Source organism: Rhinolophus hipposideros (assembly GCF_964194185.1).
Source record: "Rhinolophus hipposideros genome assembly, chromosome: 16".
NCBI lineage: Eukaryota > Metazoa > Chordata > Mammalia > Chiroptera > Rhinolophidae > Rhinolophus > Rhinolophus hipposideros.
Genome location: NC_138062.1, coordinates 49,138,321 through 49,156,819, shown reverse-complemented (window position 1 = coordinate 49,156,819; position 18,499 = coordinate 49,138,321). Strand labels below are relative to the sequence as shown.

Genomic DNA, 18,499 nt, shown 5'->3' with positions numbered 1-18,499 from the left:
TTTGGCCCTCGGGCCATGCTTTGCCAAGCCCTGTCCCAGAGTATGCAGCAGCTGCTCTGAGGACACATATTTTCCAGGGCGAAGGGCCCACAATGACTCCTCCTTGGAGGCTGTTGTTTGGAAATAGCAATCAGACCAGAGGAGTATTTTTGAAGCCACCCTACACTCAGCAGAGGCGCCGAGTTCTCTAAGGCTGAGCAAGCCAGGCCTTCACTGGGAGACAGGATTCAGTCTCCGAGCTAAAGACAAGAGCCACTCAAAAGTCCTCTTTGGAGTGACCCCACACCTGCCTCAGCCCCGTGAATGGAGGTCAGAAGTGAAGGCAACTAACAGTTTTGAAATGGGATCCTTGGTGGACCCCATTTTGGCATGAACCAATCTAAGATCACCAGCAACTTATGACCTTGGGCAAATCACTGCACCTCTCTGAGTCTCTGTTTCCTCCCTTGTGACATGGCTGTACTAGTTCAATCCTGAGAGGCTGTTAATGAAGTTTTTTGGTTTTTTTTATGAACTCATTCTTGTGAAAAGCTGAGCACATTATACTGAAGGAACAAAGCCAATCTCAAAAGGTTACAGAATGTGCAATTCTATCTTCTATAACATAAAATTATAGTGATAGAGACGAATTAGTGATTGCCAGAGGGTGGGGGTTGTGGGGAAGGGTAACTGTGCCCCTAAAGGGGGAGCGGAAGGGACCCTTGCAGTGAGGGGACAGTCCTGTGTATTGGCTGTGGTGGTTTCTCGAAGCTACACAGGTGATAAAATTGCACAGAATGAAATACATGCACACACACGTTTGCACACATGCAGAGGTGTGCCTGTAAAAGTTGTGCTCTTTCGGGATTATAACATTGTCCATTTCTTGGTTGGAATATTGTACTCTAGTTTTGCAAGATGTTACCTTCGGGGGAAACTGGGTAAAGGATATATGGAACCTCCTCCTACTATTTTTTTTTTTTGCAACTTCCTGCAAATCTCTTTTTCAAAATAAAAAATTTGAAAAAAAAAAGAAAGCTGAGCAAAGCAACTGGAAAATAAGATGCTGAGAGACACCGTTGCTAACATGCATTTGTGCTTTCTGCTACTTTCAAGGAGTTTCTACTTGTTCTTTCAAATGGGACTTTTTTATTTTGTTTGTTTGTTTGTTTATTTATTTATTTATTTATTTATTTATTTATTTTTTAATTTTTTTATTCCAAGTGGAACTTCTTAATGGGCTAGGTTTGACATTGCTTCTCAGAGCTTGAATACAAGTTCACGGCTGGGACAAGACCCTTTAGACCCCACAATGACTCCATGACATACTAACTGATTAGTCCCTATTCACAGATGAGGAAACTGAGGCTTTAAGGCTTCCAGAAGTCAATGCAGCTGGGAAGGGGCCAGGCTGAGCTGCAAATCCAGCCCCATCCCAAAGTACAAGATAGATGCCAGCCTCTGAATGTGGCCCTGATGGCAGATACATCATGAAAGCAATTAGCACATTAAGCTTCGTGTCATGGAGCAAACAAATAGCAACATAGCAAGTGCTCTGTAAACAGTAGCCATTAACATTATTTACATAAATAGTGTATTCAAAATTGATATGTCATTCCTAGTCTTAACGAAAGGATCAAGGGCAGCATCACCTATGATATCAGGTGGGCATCAAGGTACCCCTGTCTAATCACGAGAAAATACCAGACAAGCTTGGAGTGAGGCACATTCTATAAAACCCCAGGCCAGCACTCCTCAAAATGGTCAAGGTTGTGAAAAATAAGGAAAGACTGGGAAACTGTCACAGACCAGAGGAGCCTAAGGAGACATGTCGACTAAACACAAGGTGGGATCCTGGATGGGGCCCTGGGACCGAAAGGGAATGTTAATGAGAAAACTGGGGAAATCTGAATAAAGTCTGGAGTCTAGTTAATCACCACGTACCGATGTTAAGTACCAGTGTTAATTTCTCAGTTCCAACAAATGTATTGCGGTCACATAAGATACTAAACCATCTGAGCAAAGAACATATGGGAACTCGGTACTATCTTTGTAGTTTTATAACCTCGTAACTTTCCTGTTCATCTAAAATGATCCCCCCAAAGAAGTTTATTTTTTAAAATAGATATGTCATTAGTAGAATTAATATATAATAGCTCTAATAGATAATAAACATAATTGATATATTTTAATAAAATTAAAATACTATTACTATAAATGACTACATTCAATATCTTTAAATAAGTCAATATATTTAATGTTTATAACATAAATCCACATATTTAATATATTCATTATATAAATTCATATATTTAATATGTTGATAAATAAATTCATGTATTTAATATTTCAGTAATCGATAATATATAATAACCAGTATATTTTAGTAAGATTAAATTCATACACTTAATGTTTATAAATGAATTAATATATTTAATATTTTTAGTGTAATATAATATACTAAATTTCAGTATAATATAAATTCCTGTATTTAATATGCTGATAAATGAACTCATATATTTAATATTTTTAATAATATAAATTCATATATTTAGTATGTATAATAATTTAAATTGACATACTGACATGTTAGTAACCCTTGAACAGTAATAACCCATTTCTCGCTGGCAGGAAGCAGTGGGGAAATGGATTGATCACACTGCATTTTTACTCTCTGGTATCTGGAGTAGAGGATGGTGGAAGAAGAGGGTGGGGTGAGAGGTGAGAGGTAAGGGACCAGATGGGAATTGGGTGATGGCCTCAACAGTCACAGGGTCAAATCCCTACTCTCACCCTGGGGCAGATGAGACTCTGCCTTCCTGCGCCTCAGTTTCCACCTCTGAGGCAGGTGCAGCAAGGCCAGACAACTCCGAGTCCTCAGCAGGGGCTGACTTCGGCTAACACAGAGGGATCCACTCATCCAGTTTCCCCAGGACTGGCCTGGGTTCGGTCCTAACAGTCCTGCATCCTGGGAGCTTCTCAGTCTCAGGCAAACAGAAATGGTGGTCATCCTAGAACATGTCCCCCAAAGCCAGGGGCCCCCTGGAGTAAGGGAAGGAGACATGGAGGGAGAAGAGGATCCTAAGAGACCAAGGTTTAACTGAATGGGGCTGGACTCTCTTGGGTCATCTGTAAAAATGACCTTCTTGGAACCGGGGGTCCAGGAGCGAGGCCAGCTTGGCATTGACAGAAATGTGGACCGGGGCATGTGGAGTGTATTCTGAGCACATGGGCATTTCCCGTGGACCCTGAGGGGTGTCCCGCGGCCTCACCTGACCGGTGGTAGTGATGCCACTGCTCCTGGGTGATGAGACCCAGCCTCCTGGCCTGCTGGGCACCACAGCGAAGCACAGAGGTCAGGGTAGCCTCCTCAGGCCCATGTGTCTCCCTGGGGCCCGCAGCCTGTAACACGTAGGTGGGGGGCACGGCGTTCTCGTCCTTCTGGAAATGGTGAGCCAGCAGCTGTAGGTCACCCGGCCTGGTGGCCAGCTGGGCCCTCAGAGCCTCCCACTCCTTCTCTTCAATCAGTGTGGGGACCGGACAGGGACCATACTGGTCACCTAGGAGGGCCTGGCAGAGAGAGGGGCACAGTTTCAAATCTTGGCTCTGGCTCTTAGCTCTGTGCCCCTGAGTGAGGCACACCAGGCCCCTAAAAATGGGTCTGGCCATAGAGCCATAGCTACAATTACCTTAAGACGTGCAGGCAGAGACTTACAGCATCTGCGTGTGGAAGTACCTGAAAGCACGGCACATGGGACTGGTACATTTGGAATTTGATTGAGCTCGAAGCATCACAGAACCTTTTGCTTGGGAAACCCTCTGTGGTAGCTAAATAGTGGCCCTCCCCCGAAAGATATCCAGACCCAATCCCCGGACCTGTGAATGTACCTTACATGGAAAAAGGTGATGATTAATGTTACGTGTCAATTTGACTGGGTTAAGGGACACCCGAGAGCTGGTCATTAGCATTTGAACTGGTGGACTGAGTAAAGCAGGGGGCCCTCCCCAATGCAGGGGGGTTCATCCAGTCCATCAAGGGCCCAAAAGAACAAAAAGAAGGAGGGAGGGCAAATTCCTGTCTTCTCCTGTTCTTGGACATCGATTCTCAGGTATTCAGATCAGGAATGGCAGATCAGGATTCATGCCATCAGCTCCCCAATTCTCAGGGCTCGGGACTCAGAGTGAATTACACCACCAGCTTTCCTGGGTCTCCAGCTTGCAGACAACAGGTGGAGGGACTTCTCGGCCTCCATAGCACATGAGCCAATTTCTACAACAAATCTCCTGTCTATCTCTATCTCTATTTCCATCTAATCTGTATCTATACCTATAGAACATCTATTATCTATCTATCTATCTATCTATCTATCTATCTATCTATCTATCTATCTATCTATCTGTCAATCTATCTATCTATCTGTCAATCTATCTATTCTATTGCTTCTGTTTCTCTGGAGACCCCTGCCTCTTATAAGGGTCTTTGCCAATGTGATTAAATTAAGAGTCTTGAGCTGGAGAGATTATCCTGGGTTATCCAGATAGGCCCTAAATGCAATCGTAAGAGTCTTTAATAAGAGACAGGCAGAGGGAGAGTTGATACAAAAAGCAGAGAAGAAGAGGGTATGACAGCAAAGCCAGAGATCTGGCGTGATGCAGCCACAAACCGAGGACCGTTTAGAGCCCTCAGAAGCTGCAGAGACCAGGAAAACTTCTCCCCAAGATATTTAAGAAGGAGCACAGCCCTGCTGACACCTTGATTTCAGACTTCCGGCCTCCAGACCACAATAAATTCTGTCATTTTAAGCCGATCAGTTTGGTGATTTGTTCCAGCAACCCAAGGACTCTCTGACTCCCCCTAACTGTACATACAAGAAAACTGTAGCTTCTCATATGTAGGTACTGGCTTGTCCCAGGAATAGCTACAGCCTCTGTTGGCTCTGCCCAAATATCAGGCTATGATGTGGCCCTGGGGGCAGGACTGTCTCTAAGGGCAGCCAGGGAGCAGGGCTTGATGAGAGGGAGGTGAAAGTGGGTCTCAAAAGTGCAAGAAGGATCCTGTCTTTGTTTAGAATTTTGATATTTTGTTTCTTTTGGTTCAATTTTTGTATTCAAAAAACAATATTGCATTAAAATATTTATCTTGATAACTAAGACTTTTGGTGTCCCTTTAAATTTTGTGCTAGAGTTGAATGAATGCCTCACTCTGCTCACCCTAATCCCAGCCTCTGCAGCAGGCTTTAGAAAACCCAAACTCCTGCTCCTTCCTTGTTAGGTGTGGAAACTGAGGCCCCGGGGATGGTCCCAAATTGGAACTGGTCTGAGGCCATGGGTTTAAAAGGGCCAACTGGGAAAGAGGTTGGGGTGGGGGGTCAGGTCCCAGGGTGGAACCTCTGAGTTCTGAGCACAGTCATTCCCCAAATATTTATTGAGCCAAGCCCACGACAGCTGCTCAAGAGACAGTTGTGACCAGGATGGTCTTGGTCATCAACCCAAGAATGACACTCGTGTCGAAGTGCCGCTGACCTAGTGCTAGGAAGAAAGCACATGTGGGCCGTGGAGTCAGGGAAACGCCCCTGAGGAAGTGAGGATCCTGCCACAGAAGAGCTGAGAAGAGAAGGCTGGGCAGAGTTCCTGGCGGGCAGCAGAAACGGCATGTGCTGAGAGCCTGTGGCAGGAAGTGCAGACCCGTATGAGCAGGGGAAACCCCTGTTTGTTCAGTGCAGGAAAGCCAGGGAGGCTGAAGCACCACGAAGGAGGGAGCAGTGGAGGAAGATGAGGCTGTCGGGTGGGCAAGAGTTTGTAGGGTGTGGCGAGGCCCTAAGATTTTGGTTCTAGTGCCAAGAATACTAGAAGGCCCTCTCTGCCCTGACACATTCGGACAAAGGACAAACTGGAACATGAGAGAATCAGACCTAGGACACCGGGCCCAAAGTCTTGAGTTTCCTCATTATAAAATGGAAGCAAGCACCCCTCCCCTCTTCATTGGGTGGTTCCAGAATATTCCAGGCATGTGCACCGGGGAAACCTGGAGAAATGGAAGCTGGATGTTGATGAGGACGATATTCTCCCTCCTGGGTCCTTCCCAGCAGTGACAGCCTCGTTGGAACAAGAGAAGTTGGAAAAGGAGTCGCCAGCCAACAACAGATGGGAGATCTTAAGGAGACAGATGGTTAAAAAAAAAAAATGCTTATATCTGTGGGACCAGAGCAAGGGGAGCAGGAAGAGCTGGAAAGAAAAAAAGAAGATCAAGGAGTCGTCAGGAGACACAGGAGCTTCAGGTGGCCCAAGAGACCCAGGACGGTAAGAAGGAAGTGCTTGGGGAGCGTTCCCTGCCACGCCTCCTAAAGACTTATTTACCAGAGAGAAGGCTCTCCCAGGGCCTCCAGCGCAGCTCCGATTTTCATGGAAAGTCTCCCAAATCAGAGCCACTGAAGGAGAATGAAGCCCTGATTCTCAGACAACAGAGGGGAGATGCCTGGTACAGGAGAAAAGCAGCAAGTGAGTAGAGGTCCTGGCCGCCCAATGAGCCCTCCTGGAAGGATGTTCAAGGTCCCTGGGCCGGTACCGCCTGGGGGAAGCTCAGAGATCATCCTGCTGTCCCCCATGTCACCTGGAGGCTGCGTTGTGCTTTTTGCTGCCTGCAGTTTGGGTTGCAAAATCGAATTTCCCCTGGAGTTCTTTTTCTCCCCATCTCCCTTTTTCCTTTAAGAATTATTTTGTTTCTTTGAAACTTAACAAAATGATCAACCTCAGGCTCATTTGGAAAACTAAATGAGAAGACTGGGGAACAAATAATTTGTGAGGGAGATGCACAAGCGGGAATGTAGAGCCTTCCAAATGTTAGGGTGCAGTTTAAAGCAATAATAATTAAAATGGAGTGGTTCAAAGGAACACACTTCCCGTTACAAGATAAATGAGTCCTGGCGACGTAATGTACAACATGACTCTAGTGAACAATAATATGTGGGATATTGGAAAGTTGCTAAGAGAATAGATCCTGAGAGTTCTCATAACATGGAAGAAAAGATTCCTTTCTTTCTCTCTCTCTCTTTTTAATCTAGACAAGATGATAGTAACTAAACTTATTGTAGTAATCATTTCACAGTACATGTAAGGCATCCTTATGCTATATACATTAAGCATGTACAATGCTGTACGTTAATTATATCTCAAGAAAACTGGGGAAAAAGAGAAAGAGGAAAAAAGTGGTGCCAACATACCAAGAAATCCGAGAGCAAAAGAATGAAAATGCAAGCCCGGTTGTATAGATAAAAATTAATATATAATAAAGAAAGCTTCTCACACACCCTGCCCAGACCTTTGCGTCTTTTAGGGAGGTCTAATCTCTCAGACAGAACTAGAACTTTCCACACTGCTGGACGTGTTCTCATCTGTGCCATCCATTATGGTGGCCCCTTGCCATTGCAACGTGGCTAGTAGGACTGAGAAAATGAAATTTTATTTCTACTTGATTTTATGTAATTTAACTTGAAATTGCCACATATGGTTCATGGCTACCGCACTGGGCAGTACAAATCTAAGGCCAAACGGGCCTTACCTGGTTCTCTTTATTCCCCTAGAAAAGAGATTTTATAATGGGACCATACTCTCCTACATTCTACATTCTTGTCTCCAGGAGAAGTATAGAGGATTTTTCTCTTTATTGGGAGCTGCTCAAAGCTTCTTTGTGATTAAGGTGTGTTGGCAAAGATACTTTCTGGGCTTTCTCCCTTTTTGCTTTCCAAGACAGAAGTCAGCAAACCTTAACTGTCAAGGGCCAGAGAGCCAATATTTTCAGTTTTGCAGGCCAGACAGCTTCTGTCCCAGCTACTCAGCTCTGCAGTTGTAGCTGGAAAACAGCCATGGACCATATGTAAAGGAAGGGGCATGGCTGCATAACGATAAAGTTTTATTTATGAAAACAGGCAGAGGGCTGGGTTTGCTGATCCCTGCTCTAGGATTTCTGAGCCAAAATGTCATAGTTCTTGGATGTATATTGGTGGTGTAATAAATCAAAACTCTGGAATATCATCAAATCAAAGCCCAAACAGTTCCTTGTGAGCTGTGGGTTGTTTTGGCAACAAAGGGGGTATAGTTGGGAGGGGAGGAGAGAAGACCAGGTGAAAACTGACCTCGTCTAGAGTGGAAGGAACTTTGCCCCTGAGGCAGGCTTCAGAATGGGCCACAGAGTCTGCTCCCAATACCATCGGGCACATGGGAGAAAAAAATTCCAAATACCCTGTGGGTGTCCACCTTCTCCTTGGTTTTACAGGATCCCAAAGTCCCAGACAAAGTAGAGGGGGTGGGAAAGCTGGGGTGGGCTTCAACACTGCTCTCCAACTCACCTGCAGCTTCCACTTGACTGCTAATGTCTGGATCCCAGCTAGCTCTGCAGAAAAGGTGCTGTGAATGATTAGCAATGTCTGCCATGGGCAGGCCATTGCAATTGGGTATGATTGGAGAAATGCTCCCATATCCCTCCACTGGTGGGTCTGGCTGGGAAGCAAGAGTCATATCATGGTGCTAGAAGTAAGAGCGGCACCCTCCCGAGACACTCACAACAAAAGCTGGCCCTAGGGATGTTTTCCGACACCGGTCAAGCTCCTCCAAGCAGAGGTCTGTGGTCATGTGGTCAGTGGCCTCCGTGTTCCGAATACCCCACCTCAGATCAACGACCTGGAGATGACAAGCGTGGGTTTGTCAGGGAGGTAGCAGGATGGATGAATTTTTCAATTCCATTTGACAAACGCATAAAGTTTCTTTCAATAAATTTTGACAGCCTCTCCCGAAAGGGGGATGTCTGGATGAAAAGAACTTGAATGAAACCCATAACACCAGGGTAATCATGAGGAAAATATCAGGTAGACCCAGATCGGGGCATCCTGCAGGATACCAGGCCAGTCCTCCCCAAGAACGCCAAGGTCATGATCAACCAGGAAAGACCAAAGAGCCATCCCAGACCAGAGGAGACTGGGGAGACGTGACGACTAAAAGCAATGGGGTTCCCTGGACAGGGTCCTAGACCAGAACGAACTGGTGATATCTGGATAACATTAGGAGGTTGGTTAATAACAACATACCAGTATCAATTTCTTAGTTGTACAAATGCACCCTAATAATGTAAGATGTTCACATTCGGGGGAAAACTGGGTGTGGGATATATGGGAACTCTGTACCCTATGCAACTTTCCTGTAAATCTAAATTCCAAAATCAAAATTTACTTAAAAACATTTTTGAGAGCTTTTAAGACCTTGGGCATTTTCAAACTGTTCTTTTTAAAGCGAGGACATGTCCATACTTGTTTGCAGAGCTTTCTTTGCAAAGGAGGGTGTTTAATTTGGCCAAAATCAGATGTGGCAAAGTCTCCTTGGCAACCACACGCTTGCGGTCCATTTTTGCCTGCTAGTCAGAGGGAGGCCGGCAGAATGGCTCAATTCATGCAGCCCATGGAAGGCTGGGATGAGGAAGTGGGGAGAATGGGACTCAGAATAGTCCCTACCTCCTCAAATTCTTTCACCCAGAGGGGAAGACATCAATTTCTAATGAACTAGAGCATAGGGTGAAAGGTTCACAGTACTGAATGTGACTGGAGGAAGAAAGAGAGAAGGAAAAAGGGTCAGCTACCAGCCTCGGGCAACAACCTTCCTCTCCCTGTCTTTGAGTTGAGGGTGTTTACAGAGCTTGTCACATAGCTGGCACCGTGTGGACATTAAAGGAGGAGTATGGGAGTTTCATCAGTTCTCAGCTCGTAAGTGTTCCTTTTTAGTGCCTCTGCCATTGAGCGGTGTCTCATTCTCAATGGCAGGCGGAGTCGAATTCCCAGCACCGCTTCTTTGTCCTCTATGTCAATGATGGCGTAGCTCATAATCCAGGGGCCTTTGAACCACTGCCATAAATGGCCAGGAGGCAGAGTCCACTGAAGCTGAGACTCTAAAGATGGTTTGTCAGCTTCTACACCAAAACATCCGCGCAGCGACATCCCCACTGAGGGTTGGTGTGAGAGCGGTAGGAGACTCTGTTTGGGGCCCGTGATGACGATGCACATCAGATACACCCTTGCAATCCAGAAAAAGGTGCACCCCACACCTCAACGCCCACCCTGCGTATACCACAGACCTCTTAGACTCCCCTGAAGCTGCCCCAGTGCAGAGAAGGCCAGGAGGGCAGGAAAAAAATAACAAAACAGTGACATGCGCAAGGAGCAGGTCTCCGGCTGTCTGCTCCTAGCCCTGTGCCATACGGCCTGTGCTAACCACAGCCATCATCCCTCCACCTGCCTTTTCAGGGGACTTTTATCTCCCCGGCCCATTGCCAGGATCAGCTACAGAATTTGAAGGGTCCACTGCAAAAAGAAAATGTGGGTCTCTTGTTGAAAAATCATGGATTTCAAGGTTCAGCAGGAAAGCGTTAAACCAAGCATGGGGTCCCTCAAGCTAGGGACCTGTGTGACTGCCTGGGTGGTACACCCTCATTTCTAATTTCCGGGCAGTGGAAACTGAGGCAGTAAGAAGCAGGCAGGTGATTACCTCAAACATCAGGCCGTGCTTCTGGCAGAAGGTCTGCACTTCGGGGTACGCAGTGCTCTGCAGAGCTTCTCTCTCTGCATCCATATCTGCAAGGAATGGCATGGAGGGTGTTAGATAGAGGAACCCAGAACTCTTCCCTGGCCTGTGGCTCTGCTCTTAGCTTCACTCGCTCTCTACTCAGGCTGGGGCCCTTCACAGCAAATCAAAAGATACAAAAACATGGCATGAACCTGAGGAGACCAACCACCGAGATTGCCCAGGACTTTCCCTGGGTCAGCACTAAAAATCCCACATCCCAGGAAACCCTGCATTCCCAACTAACCAGGGTGGTTGGTTGCCCTGGGTTAGGGTGCCATATAAAATACAGGACACTCATTAAATTTGCATTTCAGATGAACGATGAATAACTTAAGAGCATAAGTATATCCCATTCTATGCACTATTTGGATAAATTTGCATTTTGGATAAACCCTGTTTAATTTAAACTTCAGACAAGGAACAAATAATTTGTTGGTGTATGTCCCATTCCGTGCAATTGTGTGTATCGATAAACCCAGTTCAATCTGCATGTGAGATAAACAACAAATCATTAGCTAGCATAACTATGTTCCTTCCATACAATATTTGGGATATACTTATAGAAAGGGATTATTTATGGTTTATCTAAAATGAAATTTAACAGGATGTCCTGTTTTTGCTGCTGTTTTGGTTTTTTGTGTTTGCTAATTCTGGCAGCCCTACCCAGGGTAAACCTGGATTCTAAGACCTTCTCCATCACTGACTGCACTGTGTGGCCTGATGCCAAGTGTCAGGCTGGCCTCAGTTTCCCCCTCTGTAAAATGGGTTGATGCCTCTGCTCTGCAGGGCTGTGAGCTCCCCAAAATCAAGAACTTCTTCTTGTCTTGGCCATTACTGACTTCTCAGCACTCAACACAGGCACTCAATAAGCCTTGGTTGAATCATTGCATCTTAAAAGTGAAAGTACCTAATGCAACATAGGTGTAGAAGAACAATTTGTTTTCTCTACGTGGCCAAGGGGAGGTCACATTAGTGTCCTATAAAAGATTCCCAAAGTCACTGGTACAAAGAAGCCACCCAGGTCCTGCCATGGGAGCTGACCTGGACACCCACTGCGGATCTGTTCCCCGCCCTTCCCATACCTCTCTTATAAATCCCACAGGTTATTTATATTTGTCCACAAAATATCAACTGGGAAGTTTCCTTAGGTATAGACACTGCTAAGATCAAGGGCACAATGGCAAATGAGACATATATTAACACAAATAGCGTGGTATGCCAGAGCTGGCCCCTGCTGCTTGGGAGAGCTGATGGCTGGATTTTCATGAATACTGTGAGCCAGTTGTTGGCACAGACACTGTGAAAAATGAAATGATCTGAATTGACGATGGAATACATTATTGTAAAAGCAGAGATCGCAAATGCTCAAAACTCACGACTTCCAAGTTATTTTACTATAGTCGGCCATGAGCTCCGCTCTTTCTGTTTACTGCTATTGCTTTTGTAACAGAAAAATAGTAGAGGGAGGTGGGCCACCGCACAGCCTTGCCCGACTGCATGGTTATGAAGTCACATTGGCACCTCAAAATGGACTGTGGTGGGAGGATTTACACGATGGAAATTGTTGTAAAGTGTTGGGCAGTACAAATCAGGTGTTTTATGTTTTCTGGGGTTTTTATTTTTTAATTTTTGGAGAACAGGGTATTAAACATTTGCCAGCACACCACTCTATGTAGTTTTTGCCCTCACCGAGCTTGCAGATTGGTGGGAGGAGCCAGGCATTAAACAAGTACATAAATTAAATAACTACAGCTCTTGGGGCTTCATGGGTTCCAGGACCTGCCAGAGCCCAGTGTGACATGTGGGTGACAAGAGGATCATATGAGATAAAGATGGCCGGTGAGCAGAGCCCAGCCGTGCAGGGTCTTGTAGCCATGGGAAGACTCTGGCACTTTTTAAGCCTAGTAGGTAGTGTGTTCATCATAAATGTTACTTGCAATATCATTTGTCACTTACAGTAACTCTACCAAGTCAGACCCTCAGCCTAGATTATCGAAGAAGAAACAGAGGGTCCGGGAGGCTCCCCTCACCAGTTCCCACGTGCGTCACTGGCCAGGCTGCATTCGCATCCAGGTCTCTTGGAGGACCCTATAGGCCATGCTCATTGCCCTGGCATCCCCCAAGAGTGCCCACTTACCTTTAAAACCCAAGCCCTTCCCTGCCCCTTACCTGAGACTGCAGAGCTGATGAAGATCGCCACAGTGCTGGATGAAGGTGCTGGGAGGGGGCCTATCTGACCCTGGAGAAGCCGCCGGCAGGTGCTTGGGCTAAGGGGACCCACGCTCATACTGCCCATCCACCTGGGCAATCCTTCCCCGGGAAAGGCACTAGGTCTCAGACACCTCACGCCAGTGACTTAGTGGCCTTCCTGAGAAGCCAGCTGGGCAAGGCCATCTGGAGTGGGGTGCCCATCTCACCCTCCAAGGCCCCCTCGGTGACCTGCAGCCATCACCTCCAGCACCCTTGGAAAGCTGAACCAATTGCTCCCCACTGCTCTGCTTGATTTGCAAACGCTAACAGGAGGACATTAGACAGTGGCCTCCCAGCCAAGGCCCTCAAATGTTGGCTACTCCAGGCACCGGAGCTTTTTGCCCCTCAACCAACCAGCTCCTTACCCTAAGAGATCAGCGGTTGCCACAGCAACTGCAGTTTCTTGGCGCTCAGCGTTGGGGCCCAGGGACCAACCAGCCTCTCGAACACCTGGGTCCCTTGGGGCTCCATGAAAGTTGAGCCTGGGCCCAGGTGTGCAAAGGGAGGCTGTGGGATGCTGGGAGCCGTGCCCAGCCCTGGTAGGGCGGGCCAGAAGGATGAACTTAGAGAAATTCCCCACCCAATCCTGCGCTCACTGACCCTTCCAAGGAGGTCCAGCACCTCTGTGCTATGTAAACTAGCAGGTTTCAGCTGGAGGCCATGCTGCTCCCCATGAGACACTTACGGTGTCTGGAGACATTTTGGTTGTCATGACGGGGGGAGGGAGAGCTATTTGCTTCAAGTGGTGGAGCCCAGGGATGCAGCTCCACATACTACATGCATAGGACAGTCCCTGTCACAGAGAATTATCTGTCTCCAAATGTCAGCAGTGCCGAGAAACTGAGAAACCAGCGTGAAATTGACTCGAGCCAGATCTCCTCTCATGCAGGTGGCCTGGAGCCCGAAGCTGGCTCTCTTTGAAAAGAAGGGAGATTAGCAGGTCTCCAGGGGCAGTTAGGAACCTGCCCACATCAAACTGAGAAGTGGTCTTTGAAATAATAATATTAATATTAATATTAATAATAATAATAATAATAATAAAATGCCAGTTGCAACAACATGGATGGACCTCGAGGGCATTATGCTAAGGGAAATAAGGCAGACAGAAAAAGACACATACTGTATGATCTCACTTATATGTGGGATCGAAAAAAGCCAAACTCATAGAAACAGAGTAGAATGGTGGTTACCGGGGGCTGGAGGGTGGGGAGGTGGGGAAATGGGGAGATGTTGGTTGAAGGTTACGAACTTCAAATTATAAGATGAATAAATTCCAGGGGATCTAATGTACGGCATGGTGATTCTAGTTAATAATACTGGATTATATATTTTAAATTTGCTGAGAGAGTAGATCTCTTCTTTTTCTCACCACAAAAAAGGAATGGTAATTATATGACGTGATACGGGTGATAGTTAACTTACGATGGTAACCATTTTGTAATATACAAGTGCGTCAAATCAACATGTTGTACACCTTAAACTTACACGATGTTATATATCGATTACACCTTAATAAAACTGGGGGGAAATAATCAAAAACATGGCTGTATGACCAAGGAATGACCTTCTCATGATTAGACCTGATGGAAAAATGCCCTGGTGATGTAAGTCCTGCCCCCCCACCTGTCAATATTAACAAACCCCAGCTAGAAGGGAGGCATACCTCGGCGTCCATGGGCCTGGTGGGAATGCCGCCTTCATGGAGGATTCAAGCAGGTGGCCTCTCTCCCAGGACATCAGCTACATCGGCTGTGGAATGGTGGCCCACTTAGAGTTGGGCTAGGGTGAGGAGAGCAAGGCACTCACCTTGGGCGCAACATGTAAGGAAGCACAACATCTCTGAAAATCAATAGGAATGCCCAAATGTCCATGATAACAAAATGTGCACGGGCGTTTGGGAAATAGGTATGTAAAGTCCCCTCTTTACGTACGGACACTCAATAAATAGTGGTATCAGTTCAAACGAATGGTTTGAGCTTTTCCATACCTTTTCCGTCTCTGCCTCAACTTACCTTCCCTGCCTTGTCTGCCCAGGAAAGACCCTCTCATTCAGGGGTCCCTAAGACCGCCGTCAGTCGAGGATTCACTAGAAGGACTCACGGGATTCAGGAAAGCTGTTCTACTCACCGTTATAGTTTGTTACAGTGAAAAGACACAGGTTAACAGTGGTTGGCTTTGGGTAAAGAGTTTAGAGGCCTTGATTGGAAGGGAAACTAACTTTTCATTATATGGATGCTCCTTGACTTACGGTGAGGTTCCTTCCCAATAAACCCCTTGTAAATTGAACATATTTTAAGTCAAAAATGCACTTACTACCACACTGCAAAGTATCTGCTGTCTGCACTCAGGATCGCATGTCTGACTAGCAGCTACGGCTCCCTGCCACTGCCCGGCATCAGGAGAGAGTATCGCACCACATTATCACTAGCCTGGGAAAAGATCAAAATTCAAAATGCGAAGTAGTTTCTACTGAATGCAAATCACGTTGGCACCACTGTAAAGTCAAAAACTGTAAGTCAAACCATCGTAAGTCAGGGACCGTCTGTACGAGTTTTTGCATCACTTTATGCTGACCATTTTAAATGTTTTATGTTCAATGTTAAACGCTAGTCAATAACAGAAAGGATGCCTTCCCGGTGGTCTTTCAGAGCTCCAAGATGCCTCTTCTAAATAAAACAGCTACCCTCAATGTCTCTTTGCTGTCCCCTTCCTTTTGTAAATTTTTATTACTAAAACAGAGGGAACTGAAGGGAGACCTTAAATGTACGATTAGTCCAACAGTGGTTTCATGAAAAAGATGACTAAGCAGTTTTGCTCAACATTGGGCAGTTGTGAGGGCCTCTTTGAGGCAGCCACACATAAACACTCCCACAGGATGCCGATTAAAGTGAGCCGTGGGAAGAGAGGTGCATGGGGCGGCACCCCGGAGAGACCAGGCCTGAGCTTCTGGGGGTCCTCTCCCAGTGGAGTCACGTGGACAGCATTTAATTCTCACAGCCACAATGTATGACAAAACACATGGTGCACCACCAACCAGGGAAGCTCACCCCAGCCATCGTGTCCAAGGTTTTTCTGGCTGTTGCTTATAAAGACATGGCTGATCTCAGTCTCCGGCCCCTCCAGAGGTTCAGTTGGTACCACTGTCCCCATTATACGTCACAATGTTCGCATAGATTACCTGGCATGTCCCAAGGCCCCCAGGTAAACAAAGATCCTCTTATTAGGCAGGACATTTCCAGGGCTTAAAGAACACACTTCCCAGGAGCTGAGAGAGGGCCAAAGCTTTCACGTGCAGGGTATGGACAACCCAGGCCTGCTGAGTTAGTCCTTTCCTGCACAGACCTGATACATATTGTGATGTAGGGTTGACTATCACCATTTTATGGAGGAGGAAACGGAGGCTCAGAGTGAAAACGTTCTCTCTAGCCTGGAAGCGCAGAGTCAGGGAGCAAGTATGGCTCCATCTCCTCCAGAGACCCTCAAAGCCAGCCTGGCCATCCAGCCACCTTCCCACAATCCACCCAGACCCTCTGCTTTAGCCACACCCTGCTGACCTTACCTAAGTCCCAGCGTCAGTCTAGGCCTTATCTTAGCCCCTCCTCATCAGTCTCCTGACCTTGAATTTGCCTCTCCAGAAATCTCTGTTCCTTTCCCCGTGTCTCTGAGTGGGAGATGTGACCCCACTCCAGCGCATGGCTATGTTACCACCGCCTGACGTTCATAAGAAGATCAGAGGTTTTCACCTCCACATTCACGCTAGGCTTTCTTTCTATTCCTCTAGCCCAGACTTTTCCAACCTCAGCATGCTGACATCTGGACTGGCTCATTCTGTGCAGTGGGGGCTGTCCTATCACTGTAAGATGCTGAAGAGCCTCCTGGCTTTGACCCACTGGATTCCAGGAATAGACCATCCCCCAGCCCAAGTTGTGACGATCAAAACTATCTCCAGACAATGCCAATGTTTACTAGGGGGAAGAATATGCCTCTGGTCTAACATAGCCAATTTATTTTAGTCTCAGGGCCTTTGTACATGCCATGAATGCTCTATCCTTGGTCTTTTCACGTCTTTCACATTTCAGCTTAAATGCCACCTCCTGAGAGGCTCTCCTTGATCATCTCATTACTCAGTGACCTCCCAAGTCACTCTGATGCCATCAACCTATTTTAATTCTCTGCACAGTAGATACTCACCACCAGCTGATGTTTCTTCTGTGCTTGTTTACTGCTTGTCGTTCCCAAGAAAATGTGACTTTGACCAGTACGAGGATCTTGTCTGGCAAGGTTGGCATGCCTGGCACATAGTAGGTGCTCAGCAAATAACTGTCACATCAACAGACTCACCTACAACAATCCATCTTTCTCCATTCCTGTTTGCTGCTGCAGACAACTAAGCAGGACTGAACTTCCTCAGAAAAGACAGAAGCCCCTTGCAGCGACTGCCTTCTGGTTTGTCTTGGGAGTTCCAGCCTCCCTCTAACTCCTGCTGGTGGTAGAAGGGACAGTTTCGAATCCTCTGGGGAAGTAGGTTGGAAAAGAAAGTTTTTTGGGCCCAGTGCTGGCCGGAAAGCAAGCCCCCGGCAATCCTAGTAACTTTTGTCTCAGATAATCAGCAGGTCTCTCCCTGCCAATTCCCCCAGCAACTGGAAGAATGAAAAGAAACTGTGTGGCTCTCAGGCCCCAGCTAAACTGGGCACTTAGCCAAATTCGGTGGTTAACTGTTATGCGCCAGGCTAATATAGTCAACATAGCAGATGCCATTTGGTGAGGGTTTATGAGGTGCCAACTGGTTGGCATTTGGCATTGGCAGTCCGCACAACAACCCGAGAGTCAAAGCAGATATTATGATCCTGTCACACGGATGGAGAAAGGAGGTCCAGAGAAATGAAACCCTTTTGTGGGCCTCTCTGAGCTTGTTTTCTCAGCAATCTCTTGGGATGGTAAGAGAATGAAATACAGGTGTATAAAGAGCCTAGCACCACACCTGGGTTATACAAAAGGCCCACCGATTGTTGGCCATAATTAATTACTATTATTACCAGGCTCACTCAACAAGTGACAGAGTCAGGAATCAACACTTCCTGTGTCCATGTCCCAGCAAGCATTAATGAAACATAATTCTCTACAACAGGGTTTCCCAACCTCGGCATAGACATTTAGGGCCAGCTCATCCTGGTGGGGCTGTCCTGTGCACTGGAGGATTTTGAGAAGCGTCCCTGGCCCCCACCCACTAGATGCAAGTAGCACCATCACCCCAACATTGTCCACTGTCCACTGGGGAGCGGAGTCCCCCCCTCCATCCCCTGATTCAGAACCACTGCTCTCATGTTACATAGGCATGTTACTATGATCATGTTGCTATATGTCGAGTAACTCTTAAGTTTCAGGTGCAAATATACATACTGTCTCTAATACTCCCAGCGACCTGGGGACTTCTGTTTGTTATTCTGGTTTACCAATGATGAAAATCAGTGTCATGCAGGGTCTCTAGTCCTGCTCCCCTCACCAGAATGCAGGATATGGTGAGGCCAAAAAGGAACACCAACGGAGCCATGGATGGGGGTTCATACCACTGTATTTTCGCTGGTGGCTGGGTTGGAGACACAAAAGCAAACATCCCCCAGTACCCCAACAAGGGGTCTTCCTGCACCCCAGTCCCACTGGCAGC

At 46.7% G+C, this 18,499-nt stretch overlaps 1 protein-coding gene across 7 annotated transcripts in view; it reads right to left on the bottom strand.

Moving 5' to 3' along the window:
• NWD1 (NACHT and WD repeat domain containing 1) overlaps window positions 1-17,336 on the bottom strand; it is a 63,120-nt gene extending 45,784 nt beyond the window's left edge. The window contains exons 1-7 of one of the 7 annotated variants that reach the window (XM_081077476.1): window positions 17,026-17,336; window positions 15,148-15,263; window positions 14,498-14,640; window positions 12,754-12,823; window positions 10,507-10,592; window positions 8,539-8,655; window positions 3,252-3,549 (exon numbers count right to left, since the gene is read on the bottom strand). In XM_081077476.1, the coding sequence (XP_080933602.1) occupies window positions 3,252-3,549; window positions 8,539-8,655; window positions 10,507-10,592; window positions 12,754-12,823; window positions 14,498-14,509 (583 nt within the window). In that variant the 5' untranslated portion in view covers window positions 14,510-14,640; window positions 15,148-15,263; window positions 17,026-17,336. Of the gene's footprint in view, window positions 1-3,251; window positions 3,550-8,538; window positions 8,656-10,506; window positions 10,593-12,753; window positions 12,824-14,497; window positions 14,641-15,147; window positions 15,264-17,025 lie in introns of those variants that run through there. The other 6 variants (XM_081077475.1, XM_081077477.1, XM_081077478.1 and 3 more) reach the window with 6 other exon arrangements.
• Between the last annotated feature and the right edge of the window lie 1,163 nt (window positions 17,337-18,499).